The sequence below is a fragment of the Rutilus rutilus genome, assembly GCF_951802725.1.
Source record: "Rutilus rutilus genome assembly, chromosome: 22".
In the NCBI taxonomy this organism is placed as follows: domain Eukaryota; kingdom Metazoa; phylum Chordata; class Actinopteri; order Cypriniformes; family Leuciscidae; genus Rutilus; species Rutilus rutilus.
Window position 1 is genome coordinate 4,832,686 of NC_140227.1, and position 24,992 is coordinate 4,857,677.

The 24,992-nt window shown below is 37.7% G+C and overlaps 1 protein-coding gene across 1 annotated transcript; it reads right to left on the bottom strand.

Annotated features, from left to right (window-relative positions):
- Window positions 1-4,748: 4,748 nt before the first annotated feature.
- On the bottom strand, window positions 4,749-24,992 carry LOC311281899 (inter-alpha-trypsin inhibitor heavy chain H3-like). Its single transcript, XM_084395257.1, has 22 exons — window positions 24,829-24,992; window positions 24,598-24,630; window positions 23,972-23,995; window positions 20,284-20,438; window positions 20,065-20,169; window positions 19,816-19,978; window positions 18,493-18,603; window positions 18,220-18,348; window positions 14,628-14,744; window positions 14,365-14,533; window positions 11,961-12,086; window positions 11,602-11,783; window positions 11,214-11,402; window positions 10,639-10,778; window positions 10,286-10,443; window positions 10,085-10,111; window positions 9,669-9,722; window positions 9,464-9,577; window positions 7,857-8,058; window positions 6,951-7,123; window positions 5,929-6,040; window positions 4,749-5,842 (listed from the first exon to the last, which is right to left on the bottom strand). The coding sequence occupies exons 1-22, from the start codon at window positions 24,946-24,948 to the stop codon at window positions 5,704-5,706; spliced, it is 2,742 nt and encodes a 913-aa protein (XP_084251383.1). The 5' UTR covers window positions 24,949-24,992; the 3' UTR covers window positions 4,749-5,703.

The following is a 24,992-nucleotide window of genomic DNA, read 5'->3' on the forward strand; positions in this document are numbered from 1 at the left end:
AAGAATTCAGAACAAAAAAACATCTGTTTGAAAATACACGTCTATACAATTCAGCCATAAAAACATTTCAATTCGTTAAATTTCAAATGTTCAATACTCGTTTAAAGAAATCAAATCAGAACTATTTAAAATTCCACATAATATAAAATTTTGTTAGATTACACTATTCAAATAATTTTGTCATATTATAAGCTCCATACTCATGGCGTTCCAATCCCGTAAGACTTTTGTTCATTTTTGGAACACAAAGGAAGATATTTTTAATGAAATCTGAGCTAGTTTTGTACTGTTCATTGACAGCTACACAACTACCACTTTGATGCTTCAAAATGTGAATGTAAATCTAATCCATAAGAATTGAGCGGTTTAGTCCAAATTTTCAGAAGAGACAATCACTTTATATGATGAACAGATTTAATTTAGGCTTTTATTCACATATTAATATTCATTAACTCACACATCAGTTGTGGTAAATGGAAGCTCAAGGATGTTCATGCGATGACATTCGAAAAACCAGTGAGGTTCATTCTCGTGTTACGCTGCACGTTTGAGCTTCAGCGAACGTTTGTTTTTGCACGTCAAGCAGGTTCGGTTTAGCTTCTGTTTATGTTCGCTGAACAATATTTACAATGTTTCCAAAGATGAACAAAAGTCTTATGGGTTTGGAACAGCATTAGGGTGAGACAAAATGTTCATTCTTGGGTGAACTAACCTTTTAAGCCATACAGGTTTGGAATGACATGAGCATAAGTAAATGATGACTGAATCTTCATTTTTGGGTGGAATATAGCTTAAAAACATTACCAAGTACCTTCAGTCAGCTTGTCAACAACAAGCATTTCTTAATCCTCGTCCTGTGGTTTGGTGACCACCATGGATTTAAGTGGTGTGACAAAGTTAAACCTTAGAGAAAGGTCTAGAGCAGGGGTGCCCAATCCTGCTCCTGCCGATCGACTGTCCTGCACAGTTCATCTCCAACCCTAATCAAACACAGGGGTTAGGGTTGATTAGGGTTGGAGATGAACTGTGCAGGACAGTCGATCGGCAGGAGCAGGATTGGGCACCCCTGGTCTCTAGAGCTTCAGCTGTGACATTCTCCTTGTCCTCTGGTGAGCATTTCTCTCTGTCAACAAATTTTATTGGACATTGTATTATTTTTTGTAATTCTCAGGTTGAATAGGTTGAATTATTTGAGCGCATATGTCTCACGCTGACATTTTATCCAAGAGCTGCTGGATGGTCAGATATGCCCACAGTCGCTCTGTGAAATCGCCAAAGATGTACTCCTGCTCAGGGAACAGACTGTCCCACTCTTCAGCAATTGCTTGACTCTGGACCACAAACTGGTCCTCCAACTGAAATTGGATGTATGGCACTCATGAAACTGTACAATCAAACTGATTTTTATTAAACCAATAGTGCTTCCCTTTGTGCAGATACTTCAGTCAGAATGGTGTCAGTCTCAAGTTCTTGTAGGCGTCCGGCTACCACTATCTCAGAGCCTTTGAAGAATTGCCTGAAGTGACTTTGTATCAAGTCAGTTACAGCATTGCCAGGATAATTTAGGTTCACCTCAAAGAGAAGTGGGCTAGCCACCTCTTCATAAAAACCCTATAGAAAAGGAAATCATTCAAGACCCGGCTATTATCTGGATCAGGCTGCATATATTAAATATAAGGTATTATTTTTATTGATTGAGAGTATAAAGTTGTCAGTTCTACCTGCAGTTGAAGGGCAGCATCTGAGGCCTCATAGACTCGAGCGAGTCCATCATTCTGCTTGGCAGAATGATGCTTGTCATAGTGGGTTTTGAGCATGTTGCAAGTGTAATGTATTTATAGCTTGTATAAACAAAGGAGGACTAACATGCTAAAGTTGGTGATGAAGGCTGTTTTGGGCAAGTCCACCTCAAAGAACACTTCCTGTGATGCATTGGCTGTGTTTAGGGCTTTGGTGGTCATGACTGTGTGAGCAAAGCGAGACGCGACCTTGCAGTCCACTCGCATGCTTTGCACTTCTATCTGAGAGAGAGACTGAAAGATAGTCATTTAAGAAAGTTAAGGAATCTGCTGTACAGTTGTAACTCTCTCTCTCTCTCTCTCTCTCTCTCTCACACACACACACACACACACACACACACACACACACACACACACACACACACACACACACACACACACACACACACACACACTTCCACACTGAAAAATAAGGTGGATAAATGGCACCTACTGTCAGACAGTCAATTTGCATTTTCATTCAACCCCATGTGCCATTTTTTTTCAGCATTGGTCTGAACAGAAAACTGCATTCAATAATATTTTCAGACATTCGTGTTGACGTGAACTGGCCCGGTTTAGCACAGGGTGTAGAATGTTTTTTTTTTTTAAAGGAGTTGGGTCACATTTTCCATAAGCCCAGTGACCAGACCATGTATAATAGATTATGGATCTTTAGTGAGCCTCCCTCATCTCAGGTTCCAAAACAACATTCACACTTTTTCAAAGGAGTATGTAAATCACAATTTTGAGGGGAAAAAAAACTTTCAATAGGATTGCTGATTATTAATTCTCTAATTAATTTAGTTTAACATTAAATTACCTTAAATGGCACTGTTGTGTAGAACTGTACTCTTACTTACTGTACTCAATGTTTTACATCAACAGAAGATGAGAAATTTCACATGTAATATGTTTAAAACTATATGGAACTTCCATGGAACACGAAAGGAAAAATTAAGTTGAGAAATGTAGTTTCTGACGAATTCTACATTCTCTCTCCAATGAAAGTGGATAGGACCAGGGGCTGTCAGGCTCCAAAAACGGCATCAAAGCGTCATAAAATTAATCCATTTAAATTGTGCACTATTTTTCAAGTTAGGGTTGTCACGGTACAACATTTTCAGTAGTCAGTACCAATACCAGTAAAATTCTGTGGTTCTCTGTTCCAGTTTCAGTACCAGAGCAAAAACTGTTGAATGAAAAATCAGTCCCGTTTTGTCTCGTCTGTTGGTTATCACTGTCCATCATTGCAGTTTATGATTCAATTGACAATCCAGAATTGACAGTCTAGTGTACTTAGCAGCATGAAAAACTAAACTTGTATTCAGATTGTGAATGGGTAATAAACAGAAAGCAACAAAAGAGCCTTCCTTTATAATCACTAACTGTGCGTTTACACCGCTGCCAGCGAGAATGGCAAAATCCGCTCTGTCCGCCCTGCCAACAACGCCGTAGAAAGATTCATGGACGCTCTGACGCTTTGACGTAGATCAAATGCTTGGTCTTTTTTTAAACTTTATTTAAATGGGCCGCAAAGCAAATAAGCATGTTGATCGTTATTTGTGCAGACTGATCAAATAAGTTAACCTCATTAGGTAGGGTATAAGTTAACCTCATTGAATCTTTTAAATGTGAAAGTAAGGGCCTTCTTATCAAATTCACATGATCAACCTCTCCTCTATTTTGCTTGGGAACTAATGTGGTCGGAGCCAAAGTTTATTCAACTGCGTTCTCTGGAATCCTCTCAAATGGATGACTTCTACATTCCATGTGGATGCCGCCGAACAATAATAGAACAAAATCTTTTAAAAGTGTTTTAATGACAGTTCTCGGTATGTGACTGTCAGGTGTCTTTGTCAGGTATTTTGTTTGTTTGTGCTTCTCAAGGTATATTTTATTTCATGTTGCCATTAAGCGCTGCTATAGCTTTCAGTTTTAATCTAGAGAATCCTCCCTAGAAAAATCTGTCAACCAAAGTCAGCATACAAAATTAGCCGAATGTATTATTATTATTAAAAGATTGTTAGGATGGTTGACCTGGGATAGAACCAGCAATACAGAATATTTCACACTTTTTACTTGCACCTGATGAAGACCTGATGGTCGAAACGTTGTACTTTTAATACATTTATCTTGAGTAGCATGCAGTGTGCGGACTTCACTTTTCTTTTTTTGTTTACACTTTTTACTTGCACCATTGATTTTAGATGGTAGTGTTTTATTTTTAATTTATTTAGAATATAGAATTTTAATATCAGCCATAACATGAAAATTATACTAGTATAAATTATTTTTATTTTGATGCATCTCTAAGGATATGAATCCAGTATTTTAAAGAAATTACAAAAGTATCCAGTAGAGAGTGATTTTAAAGTACCTGTGCTATTTTAAAGGTTCCTCATTTTGTTTTGGAGTCTCGTACAATAGGTTTACATGCTTCCAGGGTCAATAAACACTTTCATATTTTCATCATTTACATTGCACATCACCTCATTTCAGAAAATGGTTTGTTGGAAGATTCAGTCTCTTTAAACCCCCTCTTTTCTGAGAGCTTCCTCTGCTCTGATTGGTCAGATTGCCCAGTCTGTTGTGATTGGTCGACCGCTTGTGTTGGAAACACAGCGCCTATTACATATCTGAAATTCAGCTCCAGATCTTCCTCAGCAATTGTTACACAGTGATATGAACAGTAATAATGGTGTCGGTTTTTCTGTGTTAATTCGAGTCCTCGTCCTTTTGAAGTGCCTCAAAATGGATTCGCAGGACAGAAAACAGCATCATCTCGACATGTCGGCAACATGAGCCAAACCTTTCCAGTCTCAGCTGCAACTACATAGTTTAAGGGACGATAAGTCAAGTAGACGTTGTTCACGGGCAGCCAATGAAGACTACAGGCTGGCATTTTGCAAAGTTGTTACAAACCTACATAGATACGTAACAGGAAGTGAGATTGTAATTGATGACGACTTGTTTCAGCAGTTTAGAATTTATTGTTTGTTTCGTTAAGGAGACAATAAACTTATTTGTCGTGCACTTTGTTATTGGAAACTTTGCTGACCTTTTACATTCACAAACAGCTGTATTACACTACATTAAAGGTCAAATTCAAAAAAGCATAATAGGGCACTTTAATGTATGTTAAATGTCACGTGTTTACATTTCAGTCTTAATTTATATATTTCATTTTTATAGATATATTTAAATGTATATCCGTGATCTCATGCTTATAAGTTCCAACTAGCGTTGTCATGATAGTGGAATTTCTAACTTCGATACAACACAAATAAGTGCAAAATATTGGAAATAATGCGAAAGTGAAAATAAAGTGTATCCCAAATTGTTGTTAAACTCGCAGCACACGCAGAGACTGATTTTGTTGCATTTACTGAGCTGAAAACACTGGATCACGAGCTGCATGCGTGCGCACTGAACACAGAGCCATGCTTCACTCTGAAACATGCAGCACTGCTGACTTTATACTCATTTAAACGACAAGTTTTGCTTCATCTGGGGGACTTTTTGCTGACAAATAAATGGGGAGATCTAGGAAGAGAAGAGAACTTCTTGTTAATTTAGTACTGACATCGAAACAATAAAAAGCTGATTGAAAACGGGCAAACCTGTTCTTTAAAATACACACACTGCTGTGTTTGTCAACTCACTGACAGAGAGAAGAGAGCGAGAAACCTCAGGTGGTCTCAGTGTATCGAAAATTAGTATTCCAAATATTTGGTTATTGATATACATTGTAAAATCTATATTTTGACAACAACTAGTATTTTGACAACAAAATTTCCAAGTACAAATGATCTGGTCAAATTACATTTAAAGGCTGATGGCCGAATCATTTTGATAATTTCTCTAATCATCTGTTTGATAACTGTTGTCAATCATTGATTTTTCTGGCTTTAGAGGTTTATTGTTAGACTGTCTTGAAGAGGCCAGAGACGATGTAGTCTGTGTGAACTCCATCCAGCAGTCCGTTGCCGTTATTGTGAACGAACCAACAAGGCACTTGCTCTCCGTTCTTCACATCTTGTCTGAAATCTCTCTGCCAACCCCTGTTGACACAGAATAATGCAGTGTAATTGTGATCGACCCCTCCATGTTCAATGAAAGGGTAAACTGCACAGTGTCTTAAATTCACCTGGTAACTACAAGCTCTTGTCCCTTAACAAACATGATGGCGTCTGGTTTCTTTGGATCCTTTCCTGGAAACGGTTCACTCACTTCAAACTCCAATCCATGGTAGAACTGACCTAAAGAGCCGTGAACAAGTTCAGAGTGAAACCGTCACAGACTGTGTCGCTCAGTAGAAGTTAAGCTAAGTTGACAGCATTTGTGGAATAATGCTGATTACCACAGACATTGACTTTCCTCTTGTCCATCCTTTTTTTTGGGCTAATTTATTAATGTTAAAAAATATTCACCGTTTCAACAGTATAGCCACATAATGTAGAAATATGTAGGCCTACGTTATCATGATTTTGGTGTGAAAAAAATTGATGATTAATCTTTTCTGTGCAAAGTCATATCCAATTTTACAGCTTTGTTGCCATGACAATGAAACACCATAATCCCTAAAACGACTGTAAAAATGATGATTTATACAACTTTACAAATCTAATACGTTTTAACAGAAGAAACAATAAGAGATTTTATAAGCCTACTTTTCTGATTTAAAAAAACAAAATTGCCTCCAAAAGTGCCCTTCACTGGACAATTATTTTAAAGGGGAACATGGCAACTCTAGCCATTTCTTCGCTGATTTTCTCTTTTGTTGTCGTGTGTTTTCTCAACGAGCTCCCCCTACAGCTGTGGGCCGTATATTTCACAACTCTGTAGTAAAAAAATCTCACTTGCGGCACCCTCCTCCCCCCTTCTACCGCTGCTCATGCGCATTTGTTATTATGGGAGCCGGCCAACTTTATCGTGTGAAGCTATGTCTACTGAGGTGGGTAATACATCATACACAGTATCATATGGCGTGTGTGTTTATGTTGAATTGCCGTAAAGCAGTTTGTGTTTCTCGCTTGTTCTCGCTTCTCACGAGACTTCCTATTTCATCCAAATGATTTCTAAACGGATTTACTAAGTTGAAATAGTTGCCAAGTTCCCCTTTAATATGACATATACAGTATATTGTAGTAAGTCATTTAAGTGTTTTACCAAGCAGGCCATGGACATTGCTTGAAAACAGGTGACTGTCCAGAGTGTAGAACCCGAGGTAGTCTTGATGATACGGATGTTTCTGCCAGACTTTGTGCAGGATAATAAGAAACTTGACTGAGTTCCTCAGGGTCACTGTTAAACTGCGATCTTTGATCACCTGCAGATCCATGCTGGAGAAAGAAGGACAGAGTTCTGTGAGGAGGTTTAGTCTTTTTCCAACTCCTTTTGAAGAGTACAAATTTTAGTTAGCTCACAATGACCTGACATGAATGAAGTGAAAGATGATGTGTGCTTCTCAAGCGGAAGGCTGTGTCCTTCCTAGTCCAGGCTTGTGTAAGTGAGGCTTGTAGGCTAGACTCCTCAGCATTAAACGCCGGAATGAGTTGGTCTATTAAGTGCGCAGGGCTACGTCACACATGTTCCTGCCCCAACTGTCACGGCACAAAATACTATTAAAATGTCATTTTGGAAAAATACTTTCATTTAAAAATCTTTATATTAATGCAATACAGCTGTCTGTGGACTTCCAGTTTAGAATTAAGTGATTAATTTAAACCAAAACAAAAAATAACATGTAGCCTATGCCTTCATCTCTGAAAACATTATACTGTATTTGTCTTACATTTCATAATATAAGATTATTATGAAATGTAAGACAAATGCAGTATAATGTATACATGAAGCGGCGAATCGTTTTCCGTCAGTTCTTTTTAAAGAATTGGAATGTGTGCAAATGATTGTGGGGGATTTAAGGACGCGAAAATGAGCTAAATGAAGGATGCGAAACGAAGGCTGCCTTCTAAGGATATTTCAATTTGAGACAGCCTTTGACGGAGCTTGATGACGTGGCAGTCGAGATATGCAGCCTTCCGATTGAGAAGCACCCGAGATCCTGCATCTTACTTGGGCCCTTTAAGCGTGGCAGTCTCAGTCCAGAAGAATTTTGCTTGTTTTCCCTCATCAGACACTGAGATCTCTTTTGTGCTCACTGTCAATCTGATGCCAAACTTCTCATGAACGATTCCAAAGCGCCCAAAATAGGTGTTTACTTTTTCCCCAGGGATGACCTTCTTATCGCCAATGGTTTGGCCATTTACCAAAATACCTGTGGAGCACCAAAGAAACAAATAAAAAATACTAAAACATTGAACTTCACAATAGCTCAGAAGATAACAACAGACATATTGTCCTCTTGTATTTTGTCATTGGTGAGTAGCTACTCTGGGGAGCTTAAGCCCCTGATTATTGTATAACCTCAGATAATACAGATTTTAAGATAAAATTTGTGCACTTTGTTCGCCCTAGCCTAGTGGTGATGGAAAAATAGAAAAGGTTTTTATTTATTTAAGCATGTTAAACACCGTTGACTGTCGTCTGCTTTTTCAGCTTTTCTTGAAATGGCTAATAAGCCAATAAGTGCTCCTCTGCCGCCATCTACTGGCTATAGTGGTAATTTCATGTCTTTTTTATTTTTAAATAAAAGTGTTTGTTTGCCAACAACTTATAGTTTTACAAATGGGGACAATCTTTGAAAGATAAACAAAGAATATTTTTTGTCATCACATTCAATATCGACATTAGATATCTATCTCGCAGCAGTGTTATTAATACTATGGTGAATGCAAACTTTTTCTCACTTGATCTCCCAGCTCTGTCTTGTAACGTTGTCGCGTGATCGAGATCGGCCTGCGGCGAATGGCACCCTAAACACTCGCGGTCTTTCTACGAGTTTAGACTTTTGTGACGTTACGCAGCTTTGACTGTCGGGAAGAAGTCTGCTGCGAAACACACACCAGTGCGAGTTCAGCAAAAGTGCGCATCGAGGGCGCATACCGACCGCAAAGGGGGCACTCGCTCGCACCCTTCTGAAACCTAAAATGACAAAAGGGATACCATACGGTCGCATGGGCTTAATGGACACACACATCCATTGTAAGTCCACAAGACCGAAAGTGCATATAAAGTGTGCCATTTGGGACAGTGCCTAAACCTGTTCTGAACTTGCTGTGCTGTCTATTGTTGGTCCGAGTTCATGAATGGTACAATCTAGTAGGGAGGTTTCTTACGCTACTTCTTAGGTTTCTTCAACGTTGCGAAACCAGTCGATGCCAAAAAACAAACAAACAAACAAACAAACAAAAAAACTACATGAATCGGTCCCAGTATGCTTTGCATGGGACTGCATTAGGACAGTAAATAAAGCAATTAAGTGTTATGTGATTTGAGTAAAGGGAAAGACTTGTTAGTGAGATTTCTGTTATGTTTCTGTTATGTTGGAGTTTTTGTTGTTACCATTTTGCTGAAGAACGGAGCTTGGAAAGCTGCACTTGACAGCTTGGGAGAGCCACAATTCAAATAAAAATGTTAAATAGTTTAAACCTTTTAGATTTAATATGAATCAATAATGCCAGGAGGGGGAACCACGTTTACGATAGAATAACTGTGTTCTATACAGCTATGCCTGGGGAATGTTAATGTACTTTTCTGCCAAAATAGCAAGTTGGTTTTACCTGTAAGCGGGTCTCTAACCAGGTTGAAGATGGTACCAGGTTCGTCATCAATGTTGAAGCACAGAGCATCATTCTTTTCTGGCAGCTCAATGATGAAGTGTGGATCTCCATCAGCTATTGACAAATTGTAAGAATAACACTGCTGATGTGACTTATGAATCTTTACCTACATTTCACATGGCCAGTACATGGTTTTAACATTTACCATAATATGTAGGTGATGAGGAGCTCACATGTGAGTGACTGGCCGGTATGAAACCTGCAAATAAGATAAAATAAATGCACCAAAATAGTTCACTTGGTTTTAAATAATGTCAAATATAAAAGAAAGCTTTAAAACTCTTAGCCTAATTTGCACATTAGTACACTATAGTCTCCATGCTCATGGCGTCACGGACACCAGTATTTAAACGATTCATAAACAATTAATCACTGCCTGGCCAACTAGATTTCGCTATGGAGATAACGGGTAGGATTATCATGATTGTTCGGTTGCTCAGCACATTGTGACTGTGTTTTAGAACATTTGTTGTTTGTTTTTGGACTATGAAGGAGCGGATACTGTGATAGTGATGTCAGACTTAACCAGATTAATAAGGGCTAGTGTAATGGCTTACCCACCATATCTGTCAAGTTTTCCTTGTTCCTCTGTGGATGAGTGTTGAGAAAAGAGTAAGTGTCATAAAACTGAATAAACATGAACAAAATCACTGAGAACACTGGAACTCTGTTTTAAATGTATGGGCTTCTCCTCTGAGATTAATGTGCCATTTCCATGAGTTTTTGCAAACTTCTGTTTGCTATTTGACAGTTTAGTCATACCTTCAGTCAGTTTGTTGGCAATGAACATGTCATTTTTGGTCTCATCTTCAGGTTTAGTGACGACCATGGAGGTAAGCGGCGTAACAAAGTTGTACTTTAATGAAAGGCTTAAAGCATCAGCAGTGGCGTTTCCTTTCTCCTCTGGAGTACCTTTGTCTCTGTCAGAAAACATTTTTGTATTATAATTGGACTTGATTCAAATCTTCTGGTTAAAAGATTATGAATAAAGTCAGCCCCAATTAAAATCAGTAAAAAGAATTCAGACAAATTACATTTATACTAGTCATTTTCACATTAGGTTAACTATGTAAGAAGGCTTGTTGATCTTTGAGAGTTTTAGGTTAGGAACTGACTTCTTATCCAGGAGCTCCTGGATGGTCAGATACGCCCAGAGACGCTCAGTGAAGTCCCCAAAAATATACTCTTCATCAGGAAATATGGTTTCCCACTTCTGAGCATTTGTCTGACCTTTCAACTCAAAATTATTTTCAAACTGTTGCAAAACAAACAAAGCAGGATTAGTCCCCCCAAACAAGCTCACCACTGATAATGATGGAAGTTCACTGAGAATGTGATTATAGATATGAATTAATGATAATATAATATAATTCAATTGTTTAATTGAATATGCAGCTTAATATGCAGTAGCAACTTTAATAAGCCTGACATAGCAACAATAGCTCAACCAATGGTGTGGGTTTGGGGCAGAGCTATCTGTCTATCTCCAACCAATGGCTGACGAGGGGAGTGCCCCTTTAAAATTATCTGTATCATACAGGCTTTTTTTTTTTTTTACACTTACAAGGAGATGATTTTGGCGCACATACACCCAACAACCAATGTCCACATTTAAAACAGATTTATATACAAATTACAATTACTATGGACCGTGTGTATATGTGTCTGGAACTATAGATTATTTACTCACCCCTTGTGCGGACACTTCAATTGCAAAGTTGTTTATGTCATTTAAGTCATTAAGTCGCCCAGCGACCATGATCTCCGAGCCGTTGAATAGCTGTTTAAAATGGCTTCTTGTCAATGAGTTAACAGTGTTGTCCGGATAGTGAAAATTCACCTCTGAAAGTAGAGGACTTGACACTTCTTCATAAAATCCCTGGGTAGAAAATAATAATAATAATGGTAATATATTAAAATACTCCATAACGGAAAAATGTATCTTTACATTTTTAGGACTTTATGATTCTTAAAGTGATTTATGAGATTTTTTTGAATGAAGATTGATTTAATAAATAAAATAAAAAACTTAAATCATATTAATATTTAATATTTTGCAAAGACCCCAGTTGTGATACCTGTAGCTGAAGCGGAGCATCTGAGTCCTCATAAATCCTGCGAACCATGCCATTGTTCTGCTTGCTCAATGTATCCAAAAATCCATAGTCTGCATTTTTACCGAAGGCCAAACTGAACAGAGTGATATTCCCATTAATTGCATTACGAATGCTCTCTTGGATCTCAGGAGGCGATCTTGGGACTAAGAATTAGTCAAATTTATGATTAAAATTTATCATCACAGGCGACAACAGGCGACAAAAATGAACAACAGCTACAAATAACTGATTAGTTAATCTATAGTCTGCTCTTGAGCCCAGCTTTTTTGAGCTTTATTAGTCTGGAAACATTAAATGGTTGTTGGTATGTGCATACATACTTTGGTTTGGTTCCCCATCAGTCAGCAAAATGATCATCAGGACCATATTCTCTGGGGCTGTCCCTTTACGCTGTTCTTCATACAGCATCTCCACACCATGAATGACAGCATTATGCAATTCTGTACCTGAGACACAAACAAAAGGTGCTCGTGTCACACATTTGATTAGTGATGTAGAAAGGGTGCAGAAAATATTTTCTCTTTAAAATATGATGTATTTTATATTTTGTCATAACTTTAAATCTGGAATTAAAGGTTTTCCAGGTTTTTTTTTTTTGGTTTTTTTTTGTTTTTTTTTGTAGTGTAGACGTTTTGCGTTTGCAGGTCTAAAATAATGACTAACACATTTTAGATGCTTATAAAGTAACTTTGCCGATTTTCAATCTGCTTTGAATTGTCACAATGTCAGTAGTAACTGAACAATGTTCCCTTGTTCTCCTCATTACCTGGACAGAGAAATTCATGTTTATTTGTCAGTAAAAGTTAGCCTGGTCCTACCAGACTTTCGTACATTTCATTTGTACAGAGAGTCTGGCCACTCTCCATTGACGGCGGGTACTCTTTTGAAATTTAAAACTATTGGATCTGCCCAGAGTCACTCTGGATCTGCCATCACCAATCGCGTTTGGTCGTGACGTAACCCTACAACTCAAATTAGCGCACAACCTTAATGTCCTCGTTCTCAGCCACTCCCTCTGTTCGCTGATTGGACCGGTAAAAATTTGGCCGGAGAAAACCCATGACGGAGTACTGAAGGAGAATGAAAATTGAGCGGAAGTATGTAGGAGGGTGGAGCCAGGCTAAGTAAAAGTCTGCTGGATGATGCAAAATGCTCCAGGGCTTTCGTGACAATTATAGATTATACTTCCACATTTTGTATCCCTGTTATCGTAACAATGGTTATTGTAAGGGTAGGTTTATGACTGCAATTTGTATTGTACTTTGTCTACGCTTTAAACAGCATGATAAAAATGGAAAACTAATATCATTCACTTGAAGGTCTGAATGAAATCGAGTTAGTGAATTCGGACACAGAGTGTGCTGGAAGCTTAGCAAACTAGCAACTCCAGTGGTAATGAAAATATTTATCCTGAACTCTGTCATGGAAACTAGCATTTATAAACCTTAATTGAACAATTTAAAAATCAATTAAAAGGAATTTATACCTATATAAAATTGTAAAATTGGATGGATGATTCAGCTGTGGGAATTCATGCCCTCACAGTTCATTATGGGTATTCTCTAGCTGTTGAGTGTACAGCAGTTGTACACTCGTCGTTATTGTGGTGCATTATGGGATTAAATGAGTTCCCTCAATAGTGTCCACTATGTTTTCTGACACCACTACACAAGGCTGTTCCCTCAAATAGTGCTCTATTTAAGGGTATAGGGGGCAATTTCAGACACGACCATTAAATAAAAAAAAAATTAAAAAAACAGGGCTTTCAGATTTTCTTTTGCGAAGTTCTCCATTTACGATAGTTTGCATCTTTTAGCCGCTGCCTACAACGTGCTGGATCCTTCACTGGAAAGTGGAAACCAAAAGTAACTCGCTTCTGTTAAACTTTTACTCTATTTTTTCGCCCGGGAACAATACAAGTTGACACCACCATTATGACTAAAAGTTTGCCAAGAAATATTTCCTACTAAAGCAAGGCATTATTTGACTCTGGTAAGCGTATTCATAGCAGACTGGTGGGAGTGGCCTTGGACAGCAACATGCCCAGTGCATTATGGGTGTTGAAGTTTTCCTACCTATTTGGCAAAAGGGAACACAACAGCCTTTTTTCCTTGTTTTCTCTAGTCAGGTAGTACCAATTTATAAATTTTTTCGCCTTTGTTCTGTATAGGTAGCCTAGTTTTATTGAAAGCACATTTTGCCTGTGGTGAAGTACACCTTTAATGTAAGGTAAACTATATTAAGTGAGATTTGATGTTCTCAGTGCATAGGCAGCTTTAGGGATTCTTTCACCAATTTAAATAAATATGAAATTCTATATATATACATATATTGACATTCCCAGTTAATATAACATGGAGCAGCAAAATTAAAGCAATAATCCATGTTTAATATGAGTAAAGCTCTGTTGAGAATGTACATGAATTACGTATTCACAGAATACATGTACTATGTTTATGACATATTATTAGAATAAATCTGCCTAGAACAGTAGTCCCACCCATTTACAATTAATTTAGCATATTTGTAAAGGAAGAATTAATGTTCTTAAACAAATAAAAGCTTAAATTTCTGCTTTTAAACCTCAAATGGCTCCTTTCCTAGTCACGGTGCATTGTACTGTTGTGCTTTATTTAATGTTTTTATATGAATTGCACCAAATTAATCTTGTTTATAATTTGTTCAGTGATAATCTCAGTTTATATATTTCATATTCATACTTACTCCCCAGTACTTCAATTGTTTTGACATATTCCTGGGCTGCATGCACATTTTCCTTTGTTGCTTTACATAAATGTGGCCGCCATACAACAAAGCTGCTTGAAAAGACGATGATCGCAAAGTAGTCATCCTCTGGGAGTTCACCCAGGATGGTCACTAGGGCATCTTTGGTCTCGTTTTGGAAACAAACGGACAAATTAACTGTCCAAAGTACTGACAATCTTTTGAAAACAGTATTTTCTCATTTAACAGACATCATAACTCACCTGACTCATTTTTTTCCCCACCATAGAGTAGCTGTTGTCTATCACAAACACAACCATCTTTGGTACTCGTGGAAGACTGGCTGGTGCAAAGAAATGCACAAAGTAACCATTGACAACCTGTAGATGACACACACACACACACACACACACACACACACACACACACACACACACACACACACACACACACACACACACATACACACACATATCTATTTATGTCTATTTCTATTTTTTTAATAAGAAAAGTAAAAAGAGTAATGGAAATGGAAGGGAGAATGGACTAATGACTGGGATATAAAGGTGCAGTAAGCGATTTCTGATTCCAAATGCTGTTGAAAGTGGATCGGACCGAGCAGCACAACACACTTGTAGCCAGTGGGTCAGGCAAGGGTGTCAATTGGGTGTATAAGTTGCATTGACATACCGTGGCTGCCTGGTCATGTCAATGCAATTAATATATTTTTATTCATTGCATGCAGGATTAATATACTAGTTATGTTACTATGTGTTACATACAGTGCTCGAAGTGGGGCGGTACTCACCACGTACTTCTCCATTTTACTCCAAAGCGTACCTGCACTTTTTCTTGCGTACCGCTACTTCTACTAGTGCGTTTTTTTTCCGCACCCATATTAACAGGTTAGAGCTTTCACACTGCATGCGGATGCGGTCCGGGAATGCGTTCCAGGAGCGGTGCGTATACAGCAGTGCAACGATCAATTCCACACCGAGTCTATTTTCGCTGTGCTGCACGCGCTCAATTAAAGTAACAGCGCATGGTTCGTGGTCAAAATTAACACAAAATATGACATGAAAATATAATAATCTCACTATAAATGCATTTAATTAAATAAAATGTAGTAATAATCTCACCATAAATGTATTTTTGGACTTGCAGACTTGGAGTAGTTCCGTTTTCACACACAGGAACGCACAAACACGACTTGTTTAAATACATTTATGTTGTTAATAAATAACAATAAATTGTTGTTGTACCAGCAATATCTCCAAGTTTTGTTTTTCACTGTAGAAATCTCAAATGTCATGATTACTTGCCAATGCAAGAGAGTACCGGCACCTTTTTTCCCCCACTTCAAGCACTGGTTACATATAATTTGTATTGTTACATAAAACAGAACAGTAAGTAAATTAAAGCGATCTGGTTGTTATATTCATGTCATGTGAAATCAACGGCATTGCCAATGTATCTATTCACAACATGATTTTGCAGCGTTGAGTATTGTAGCTCATCACTGGGATTTCTGTTGGAAATTATGACCAATCAGAGGTGTTTAAATTACCGGTAGTGAGAATCCGCTTAGTAGCTCTCAAAATTTGTCATCTTCACTTTATTTTTTGTGAAGCATTATTTTGCTATTTGAGAGCATTTGTGCGGATGCAATGATTGTTGTGGTGCGTTTCAAACTCTGGTGAGTTTTCATTTCTCTACAAAACATTCGCTAATTATTGCCCGCTGTGAGCTGATAGTGACCGGTCCACCGTTCTGTTCAACTTTACATAATCAATTCAACTTTATCTTTACATTCTTAACTTTAATGCTGATTTTGGTTAATATTAGCCGTCAAGCACTCCCTTTCGCTGCGCTCCGATGTCACATGACTGGGAGCTAATTACCGCGCAAAATGTAGAGTCGAAGAGAGAAAATGAAAAGGACACTGCAGGGCCGGATTGGGACTCATTTTCAGCCCTGGAGTTTCATGCCTTAGACCGGCCCACTTTAGTTCCCGACTGACTATTAAAATAATGTAATTAAACCCTCAGTATATAAGGCCCAATCTTTCAAGGGCTATCTGGCACTTCCCCCAATATGGAAGCTTGGTTCCGCCACAAAATAAAAATAAATAAATGATAATTGCGACTTTTTATCTCACAATTGCGAGTTTACATATCGCAATTCTGACTTTATTTCTCAGAATTGCGAGATACAAAGTCAGAATTGCGTGAAATAAAGTCACAATTGCGTGTTATAAAGTCAGAATTCTGACTTTTTTCTCGCAATTGCGACTTTATATCACACAATTCTGACTTTATAACACGCAATTGCGACATATTTTCTCAGAATTGTGAGATAAACTTACAATTGTGAGATATAAATTCCTATTCTAAGGGGGAAAAAAGACGGACTTTTTTTTTTTTCTCAGAATAGTTTATCTCACAATTCTGACTTTATAACACGCAAAATTGCGACTTTATATCATGCAATTCTGACTTTATATCTCCCAATTGCGTGTTATAAAGTCAGAGTTGCGTGATACAAAGTCAGAATTGCCTGAAATAAAGTCGCAATTGCGTGTTATAAAGTCAGAGTTGCGTGATATAAAGTCACAATTGCGAGAAAAAAAGTCAGAATTCTGACTTTATAACACGCAATTGTGACTTTATTTCACGCAATTCTGACTTTATATCTCGCAATTCTGACTTTATAACACGCAATTGCGACTTTATTTCACGCAATTCTGACTTTGTATCTCGCAATTCTGAGAAATAAAGTCTTGAGAGATGTAAACTCGCAATTGTGAGATAAAAAGTCGCAATTATCATTTTTTTATTTTGTGGCGGAAACAAGCTTCCATAAACATCTGACTGTGTTAAATAGGAATCCATTGTAATAAAGTTATTCTCATTATTATGCAATAGGCTATTGCTCTACCCGCTCTTCTCTCTCATCTCCATCTCCTTCTCTCGTTCTTCTTCTCTCAGTCTCTTTATCTTTACCTGTAAATCTCCCCTTCCTGAAGATGAGCTTAGATTGATACAGTCTTTGTAAAGTGATTATTTATGTCGGTCGTTTAAAATTTCTATCGTAAAACAGCCGTTTAGTTTAGCCACGCACCTTATCTCGTGAAGCGTCGCGTTGGGATTCGCGCGCGGCCGCGGCTCGCGCTTCTGTGAACTTAAATCCCGCTTGCTTTGATCGGTCATCTCAAACATTTTGCCATTGCCGACGAGCGGTGTTTGAGTGCTGAAGCAGCTCAGATGATGAGGTCGGTTATCGTCGCGATATAGGCTATTATCCATGTTTTGTATCTCTTATTTTTTTGTTCGCACATCTCTAACAAAGTGACTTTATTTTTATTTTTTTGTGGGGCTGCGATAAAATAATAATAATAAAAAAAATAGTGGGGCTGCGCTATGACTGGAGCCATAAGGAAAGCATTCAACCCAGTGCCATGACAACACCGGCCCTCCTGGCCAATAAAACAGACCGGCCCACCGGGAATTTTCCCGGTGCTCCCGATTAGCCAATCCGGGCCTGGGACACTGAGAGATTTCTTTTGTAAGCTGTGTAAAGTTACAGATAACGTTAGTCGCAGAGTTGGAGATGCCGATCATGTGGTGAATGTGGATCCACCTGCGGAAAAGAAGGCTTACAGTTTTCAAAAAGAGTGTCTGAAAGACTTTGAGTGGCTCGCAATAAAAAAAAGCTCAATGATCTGCGTTCACTGTAAAGCCTGTGGGACAGAGGTGAGCCACTCAAGATTTAGGTTCGATTGTTGAAGCTTTTCATCATCAGGATGCTGCCGATTCAGCTGTCATTTTTACTTTTATAATCATAATGAAATCTGACCTGAATGTCACCAATGTCATGAGCACGGTTGACATCATACTTAATGAAGAAATCTCCATCAATGAGTGTGCCGTCACACTCAGAGCATTTCCTCTGTTGATCCAGTGTTGGAGAGAAGGACACATGGGCCTGAACAAAGGTTACAATTTGACATCATTATCATTACTACCAATATTATTGTCTAGCAGAGATTATTTTTAGTTATTAGTTAGTGTACTAATAATGCTTTACACTAAGTGGCATCCATTCATCCAAAGTTTTTTGAATAATCACCTTCTTATCACTGACAGTTTTCTCCACTAGAGGGAGCAGCTCATTGGTGATGAATGTACCATAGGCGTCCACAAATGCAATTCCCTGAGGCTCATAGATATCTGCCACAATCTGAGGATGAGAGACAGGACTAAGTAGTCATTTATTTTAGCTTTTAATTATAATTGCATAATTTGAATTCAGTCAACAAATCGAAATCATTCATTGTTTAAATGCGAGGTGTTCAAATTAAGAGAGGAATTATTACTGCTAAAAATTGTGGTCACTTTACAATACATTTGGTAACATTAGTTATTAGTTAACATGAATTAACAATGAACTATACTTCTACAGCATTTATTAATCTTAATGTAAATCTCAGCATTTACTAATACGTTTTTAAGATCAAACGTCTTTAAACACTAAGACGCAAGACACTTTAACAATGGCATGCATAATAGATCTATGTAATCATATTAATAGGCAGGTACACTGATAAAAATGATTTTGTGAAGTAAATGCTACAGAAAAAAACAATGTAATTTACATGAAAAAGTTAGTTCAGGCAAGAATAAAAATAAAAAAAGAAGTAAATTCTATATCAGTACTCAATTCAAGCGTGTAGAAATGAAAGCGTTAATATCAATGTTATAAAATTAAGTAAAATTACTCAACTTTTCTGATACTGGTGTTCCCATCATGCACTGGGCCTTGAATAATTAATGAGGTTGATTTTTCACTGTTTTCCAGCTGTATTTACACTGTTTCATCATTGCTTTTGTTGTTAGAATTAGTAACCTGCCATTTTGTGACATTTGGAGTTCATTTTCTACTCAAAATGACACATTCAAACACCAAAACGATCCATCAAATGTTACCGTCATTGTGTATTGTCTACCAAGTATTGAGGTCTCTGCGTTCACATGAAGTGCAACCTCTGATCTGTAGATATGGTGTCTATACATTACTTCGATATTTCTAAGTAAAGTATGTACTTTAAAAGTGTGGTTTAATTTAATGTTATATTGTTTTATTGCAAAGGAAACTTCAACTAAATAAATATTACTCAACCTTTTACTAGCCAAGTTAAAATGACTTATTTTCACTTAACTTAGTTAAGTAGAGTTTACTTAATTCCATATGTGAAATTTACTTAAAAAATATTTGTGCAAAAACTTGCCAAAGAAAAATTAAGTAAATTTTACTTATTGTTTTTTTCAGTGTAGTTGACAAGTAACATGTCCATGACCATTACATTTTTGTAAGTTTTCCACCACTTCACTTATTAAAAATATATCATGTGGCTCCTCAATTAAAATCTGCTGCAGTCAGTTAACAGTGAACCTGAAAGTGTTGGACCAGCTGTTTGGGTTTGACTCTGATCATGAGCTCATATTTGCCAAACTGTCGCTGAAGAAGTTCCTCATGGGTGAGAATAAATACGACACTGCTGTCTGCTGCGACGTTCACAGAAACAGAAAACTTCTCCATTTTTCTACCTGAAGCCCTGGAATACCAGAACACCAGTTAGTTAGTTAGTAGGATTTGAGCAACAAGCAAGTTCATGTTGACTTCTTGTTTTCTTCTTCTCACTTGACTAAACCAGCAGTCTGGCCAGATGACACAGCCTTCTGATACTGCTCCTTGGCCTTCTCTTTTTCCTTCACTTCACCTGTATATGTCTTGCCATCAATCTCCCTGAAAATCCAAAAATATCACGACATTAATAGCAATAATTTTTAAAAATGCAAACAAAAAAACGAAATGCAGTAGATTCTCATGGCTCATGCTGACTCATGGGAAAGGACTGACATGCTAAAGTTGGTGATGAAAGACTTCTTGGGTAACTCCATCTCAAAGGACACTTCCTGTGAGATGTTGGCCTTATTCAGAGCTTTCGTGGTCATGACAGTGTGGGCGAAACGTGATGTGACTTTACAGTCCACCTTCACGCTCTGTACCTCTATCTGAAAGAAGAAAAAAAAGAAGAAAAAAAAGATGCAACAAAAGGGTGATATTAGGGGTGTAACGATTTTCGAACCGAACCGAAAAACCGCGATACACCACCCACGATACGAATCGCGATACTCTCTTGGCGTACCGAACACGCCCGCCCCGCCCCCTGCTGTCGGCGCATTGGACCTCATGTCTTATGTGTACACAACGAATACAGCGTTGCCTAACCACCATTAACCACATTTAATCGCAATAAGCTTAGTGTTTTGTTACATTCGATAATAAGCAAGGTATAATCTTTCAAATTCTGTCTATTTGATCACGAAATTCAAACATTAAATGTCATTTTGGCGCTCTTTGATGTGGCGTGACAGATCACTGTAGGCTACTAGGCTCCTCATTTAAAGCGGCAGCGCGGAGCGCGAGTAAACGCGATTCTCTTCCTCTGTTACAGAATAAACATGAATGGACACCTGAAGGTATGTTGAAAGATACAGTATACTTACTGAAAGGCATCATAACTCGTGTAATCGCTCAGTCAGTGTTTCAACAGCGGAAATACGTCAATAAAACGCTTAGTTTTTCACATAGCTTTATTTACCTCAGGCAAGTCATTCACTGTCCAGCTTGTTGGTTTGCTAAGGAAATGAACTCTTTCACTAAATAAATGCACTATATTAGCCTATATATTATATTTTACTTAACCTGTTAATGACATCTTGATTATTTAAAGGTGCATTGCGCAACTTTTCATGTTAAAAATACCCGTTTTCTAACCCATACATGCTTAAACAATTGCCTGATGGGCTGACTGAGCCCTTCTCTGATCACTGCGATTGCCTCTATAATCCTGTACAGTAAAATAAATAAGAGGGATTCGGGTCGGAATCTGAGACTGGGCGTGACGTCATGCGCGTTCACGGCACGCTCATATGTCTGGCAGGTTTGTGTATGCGCCGACGCCGCCATTCTCCGTAGAAAATGGATTCTAAGAGACCGGCTTGTAGTTCATTTCAAACACCAACGCAAACTCCACGTAAGATAAAAAAAAAAAGAGAATTTTTGTCTAGTGCAACCAAAAGGTCCAAATTGGAGTCAGACAGGCGTTGGGGTAAGACGAGAGTAAACATAGGGAAGGCTTTCAACAAATGGAGAGATCTCCGGTCTGCTCTAGGGCTCAAACGGGATCCTCAGTTGGCTTTTTTCTTGATAAAAAGGTAAGATATATCCCATTCTCTAATGTCTGATACGGCCAATAATGACAATAAATGACGATCCATAAAATGTGTAATGCTTTAGCGTAAGCTAGATAAATGTACAATCGGAATAGGTTTTACAAACTTACCATTGTCAGTGATCAGGTTCAGAATGATTGTGATATAAAATGCTGATATATAAGTTAGATACTTAGACACAAATTTTGAGCAAATTACTGCTTAATTACGATGTATTGCTATTGGAATATGCTACTTAGCTGATCAATAAAACAGGCTAACCCCCCGCAAATCTTCGGTGGATTAGCCTGTTTGGCTTTTATGGTAACGTCATAGTGCCACTTGATTGTTTATTACCTTGAGACATTTGGGTGTACTTTGTTGACCGACTGTGTATGGTATGGTATCATGATTACAATTTTGAGCTTTTACAAAGTTATAACTTATATTGTTCATGAACGTGTTTCCATAATAATAGTCATAAGTGGATACAGTAAACACATAACACAGTTCAACATGGAGATAGATGGGAATAAAAAACGAAGTTTTCTACTACCCCCATTTTTTCCCTCACACATAAGTGTGTTATTTACTCAATTGCCTTTCCTTTCACATATTTTAAATTACTTGCAGATTTAAAACTTTATTACCTCTGAAGACATTATGATTGTAAACAAAAGATTTGTGCGGCTGATGCTCCTTGGGTTATGACCAGCTCGAGCTCGTGCAAGCGTGCGTGTGCGTGTGGTCCGTGAGCGTGCACACCTCTGGTTGCAGTTTCGCTTGCCGCCAGAGGGGGCGTAGTTCTGCGAAAACTCAGACTCTCGCGCAATGCACCTTTAATGTATGTTTAAAATATCTGTCATGAAAATGACAGCAACTGTGTAAATGATTATATTTCAATAATAAATTAGAGTAAAAATGTTAATGTAAAAACTGCCTTATGTGCAGTTTACATGTTTTCATACAATTTGTTACTTGAGTGTTGATTATTATTATTATATCTAAAAATAAATAGCAACTGAATTTAGGCTAAAAGTCTCTGTTGTTAAGCTTTAATGTTATAGTAATGTGCAAGTAAGGGCTCCTATATAGTTTACAGCATTAGCAGATAATTTAATAAAAAAATGTATCCTTGCGAAACGTTTACTTGTAATTGAATTAATTTAAAGACAAGGACACAATTTGTTAATTAAAGCACTGTTTAAAAAAAAACAAACAATTTTAGCTTTCTAATCCCCCCACACTCCACCTAAATGAACCGAACCGAACCGAGATGTCAAAACCGTGGGACGTACCGAACCGTCAGTTTTGTGTATCGTTACACCCCTAGGTGATATACTTTGTCATTTCAACAATGACAACAATTCTTTCCTATGGTACATTGCTTGTTAACTGATATATAAACTTCTTGTTGCAACAAAAGTATTTTTATTACAGAGTAGTTTAAGCAGTCCCTTTCAAAGAACCTTTCCAAAACTAGCTGAACTTTTAGTGAAAGGGCAAAATATTCCTCAAACAAATGTTGCAACCGCGATTGTCTATTGACTTAGACAGCGGTCATTTCAGGATAAAGGTTGAGCTTGTTGAGGTCAGTGTCAGCTGCACTATAAAATGTCAAACTATACTGTGGATGAACAAATTTTATTCAAGTTGAATGTTATGAATAACCACAGTAAAATGGCACGTAGAAACATGCACACACAGCAAAATTAAAGGGATAATTCACCCAAAAATGAGAATTCTGTCATTAATTACTCACCCTCATGTCGTTCCAAACCCGTACAACTTTTGATCATCTTCACAACACAAAATACAATCTGAGAGATTTCTGTCCCTCAATTGACAGTCTATGCAACTACATTTGAATCGAGCGGTTTAATCTAAATTTTCTGAAGAGACACGATTGCTTTATATGATGAACAGATTGAATTCATGGTTACTAAACCGCTTAATTCATATGGATTGGTTTTACGATCTCTTTATGAACTTTTTGAAGCGTCACAGTGGTAGTTGCGTAGCTGTCAATGGAGGGATAGAAAACTCTCAGATTTCATCAAAAAGATCTTCATTTGTGTTTGGAACATGAATGAAAGTCTTATGGGTTTGGAACGACATGAGGGTGTTTTTGGGTGAACTAAATTAATTGAATAAGATGTAATAAAATATAATTCATTAACTTTATATAATTAACTGTATCATTAGGCAACAAAAGTATTTTTTTAAGAGTCAAATAAGTTAAAGATAGCTCATTAACTGCCCACATTTCAAATTAACTTTCAAATCAATGGATTGACCAGATTGTGTGAGATTTAATGAAGAGTTCCCACCTCAGCACTGCTCACACTTCGCTTCTGTTAGGAGGCAATTGGAAAATGTATTGTATTAATTTATTATGGCAACTATGTGTAGTTGTAAAAGGTTAATATAGTCAAGCTAAACATTTGAGCTTGCGCTATAGTGTGCGCACACACAAAAAAAATGTGTGAATTATTTGACTACTTTCTGTACATCAGTGGTTCTCAACCTTTTTGACTCAAAGGTTTTTCATTAGGCTTGGATATTTACTCTGGTGTTTCTGCTGTGATTGTGACATTGCTGCTTGTTTTTGAACAGACAACTGACATTTGTTGATATATTACATTCATTAAAAGTCCCGTAAGCGCAACCGCGATAGAGACGATATATACAGTAAAATCTCTACCAGTTAATCGTGTCTACTGGTATATCGCCCACCCCTAGGATTCATGTATGCCTATTCATGCAGCAGCATATCTTACATGTTAACAGCAGTGTGTCTGTGTATCTATTGGCAATCACAAGCCTGTATTTGCTTTTTTAATATATATTTGAAATGAAATGAATTGAAATGAAGTTTGCAGAGGCCCCCCAGCTGGCCCCGGCCCCCTGATTGAGAACCACTGCTTTATGTAATCTATTGGCATTGTTGCAATACCTTTAAGACTCTGGCCGTGCTGGTTTCACTGTCCTGGAGGGGCAGAAGAGGACACATCACTGTACATATAAACTATGACGGCTGAACTGTTTTCCCATATTTGATACTGTATTGACATTGTAAGACATACTGTTGCTCAGAATGTTACTGATCACTGCTGATATGTTAAAGATTATAAGGCACTTTATTAGTGCAGCAAAACATAAATTAGGATAGCAAAAGCAGACCTACCCATTGCTCGTCGCCTTTTGTGATGACCAGGGTCTCAAAAGACCCTAAAGTAAAACATACGCACACAAACACACAGAATATCCACCCTGTAGACATTGTGCACTGTCCGCTCAATCGCATTCAGGACTATTGAATACTCTAAACCCTTGTGTACACTTTAAAGC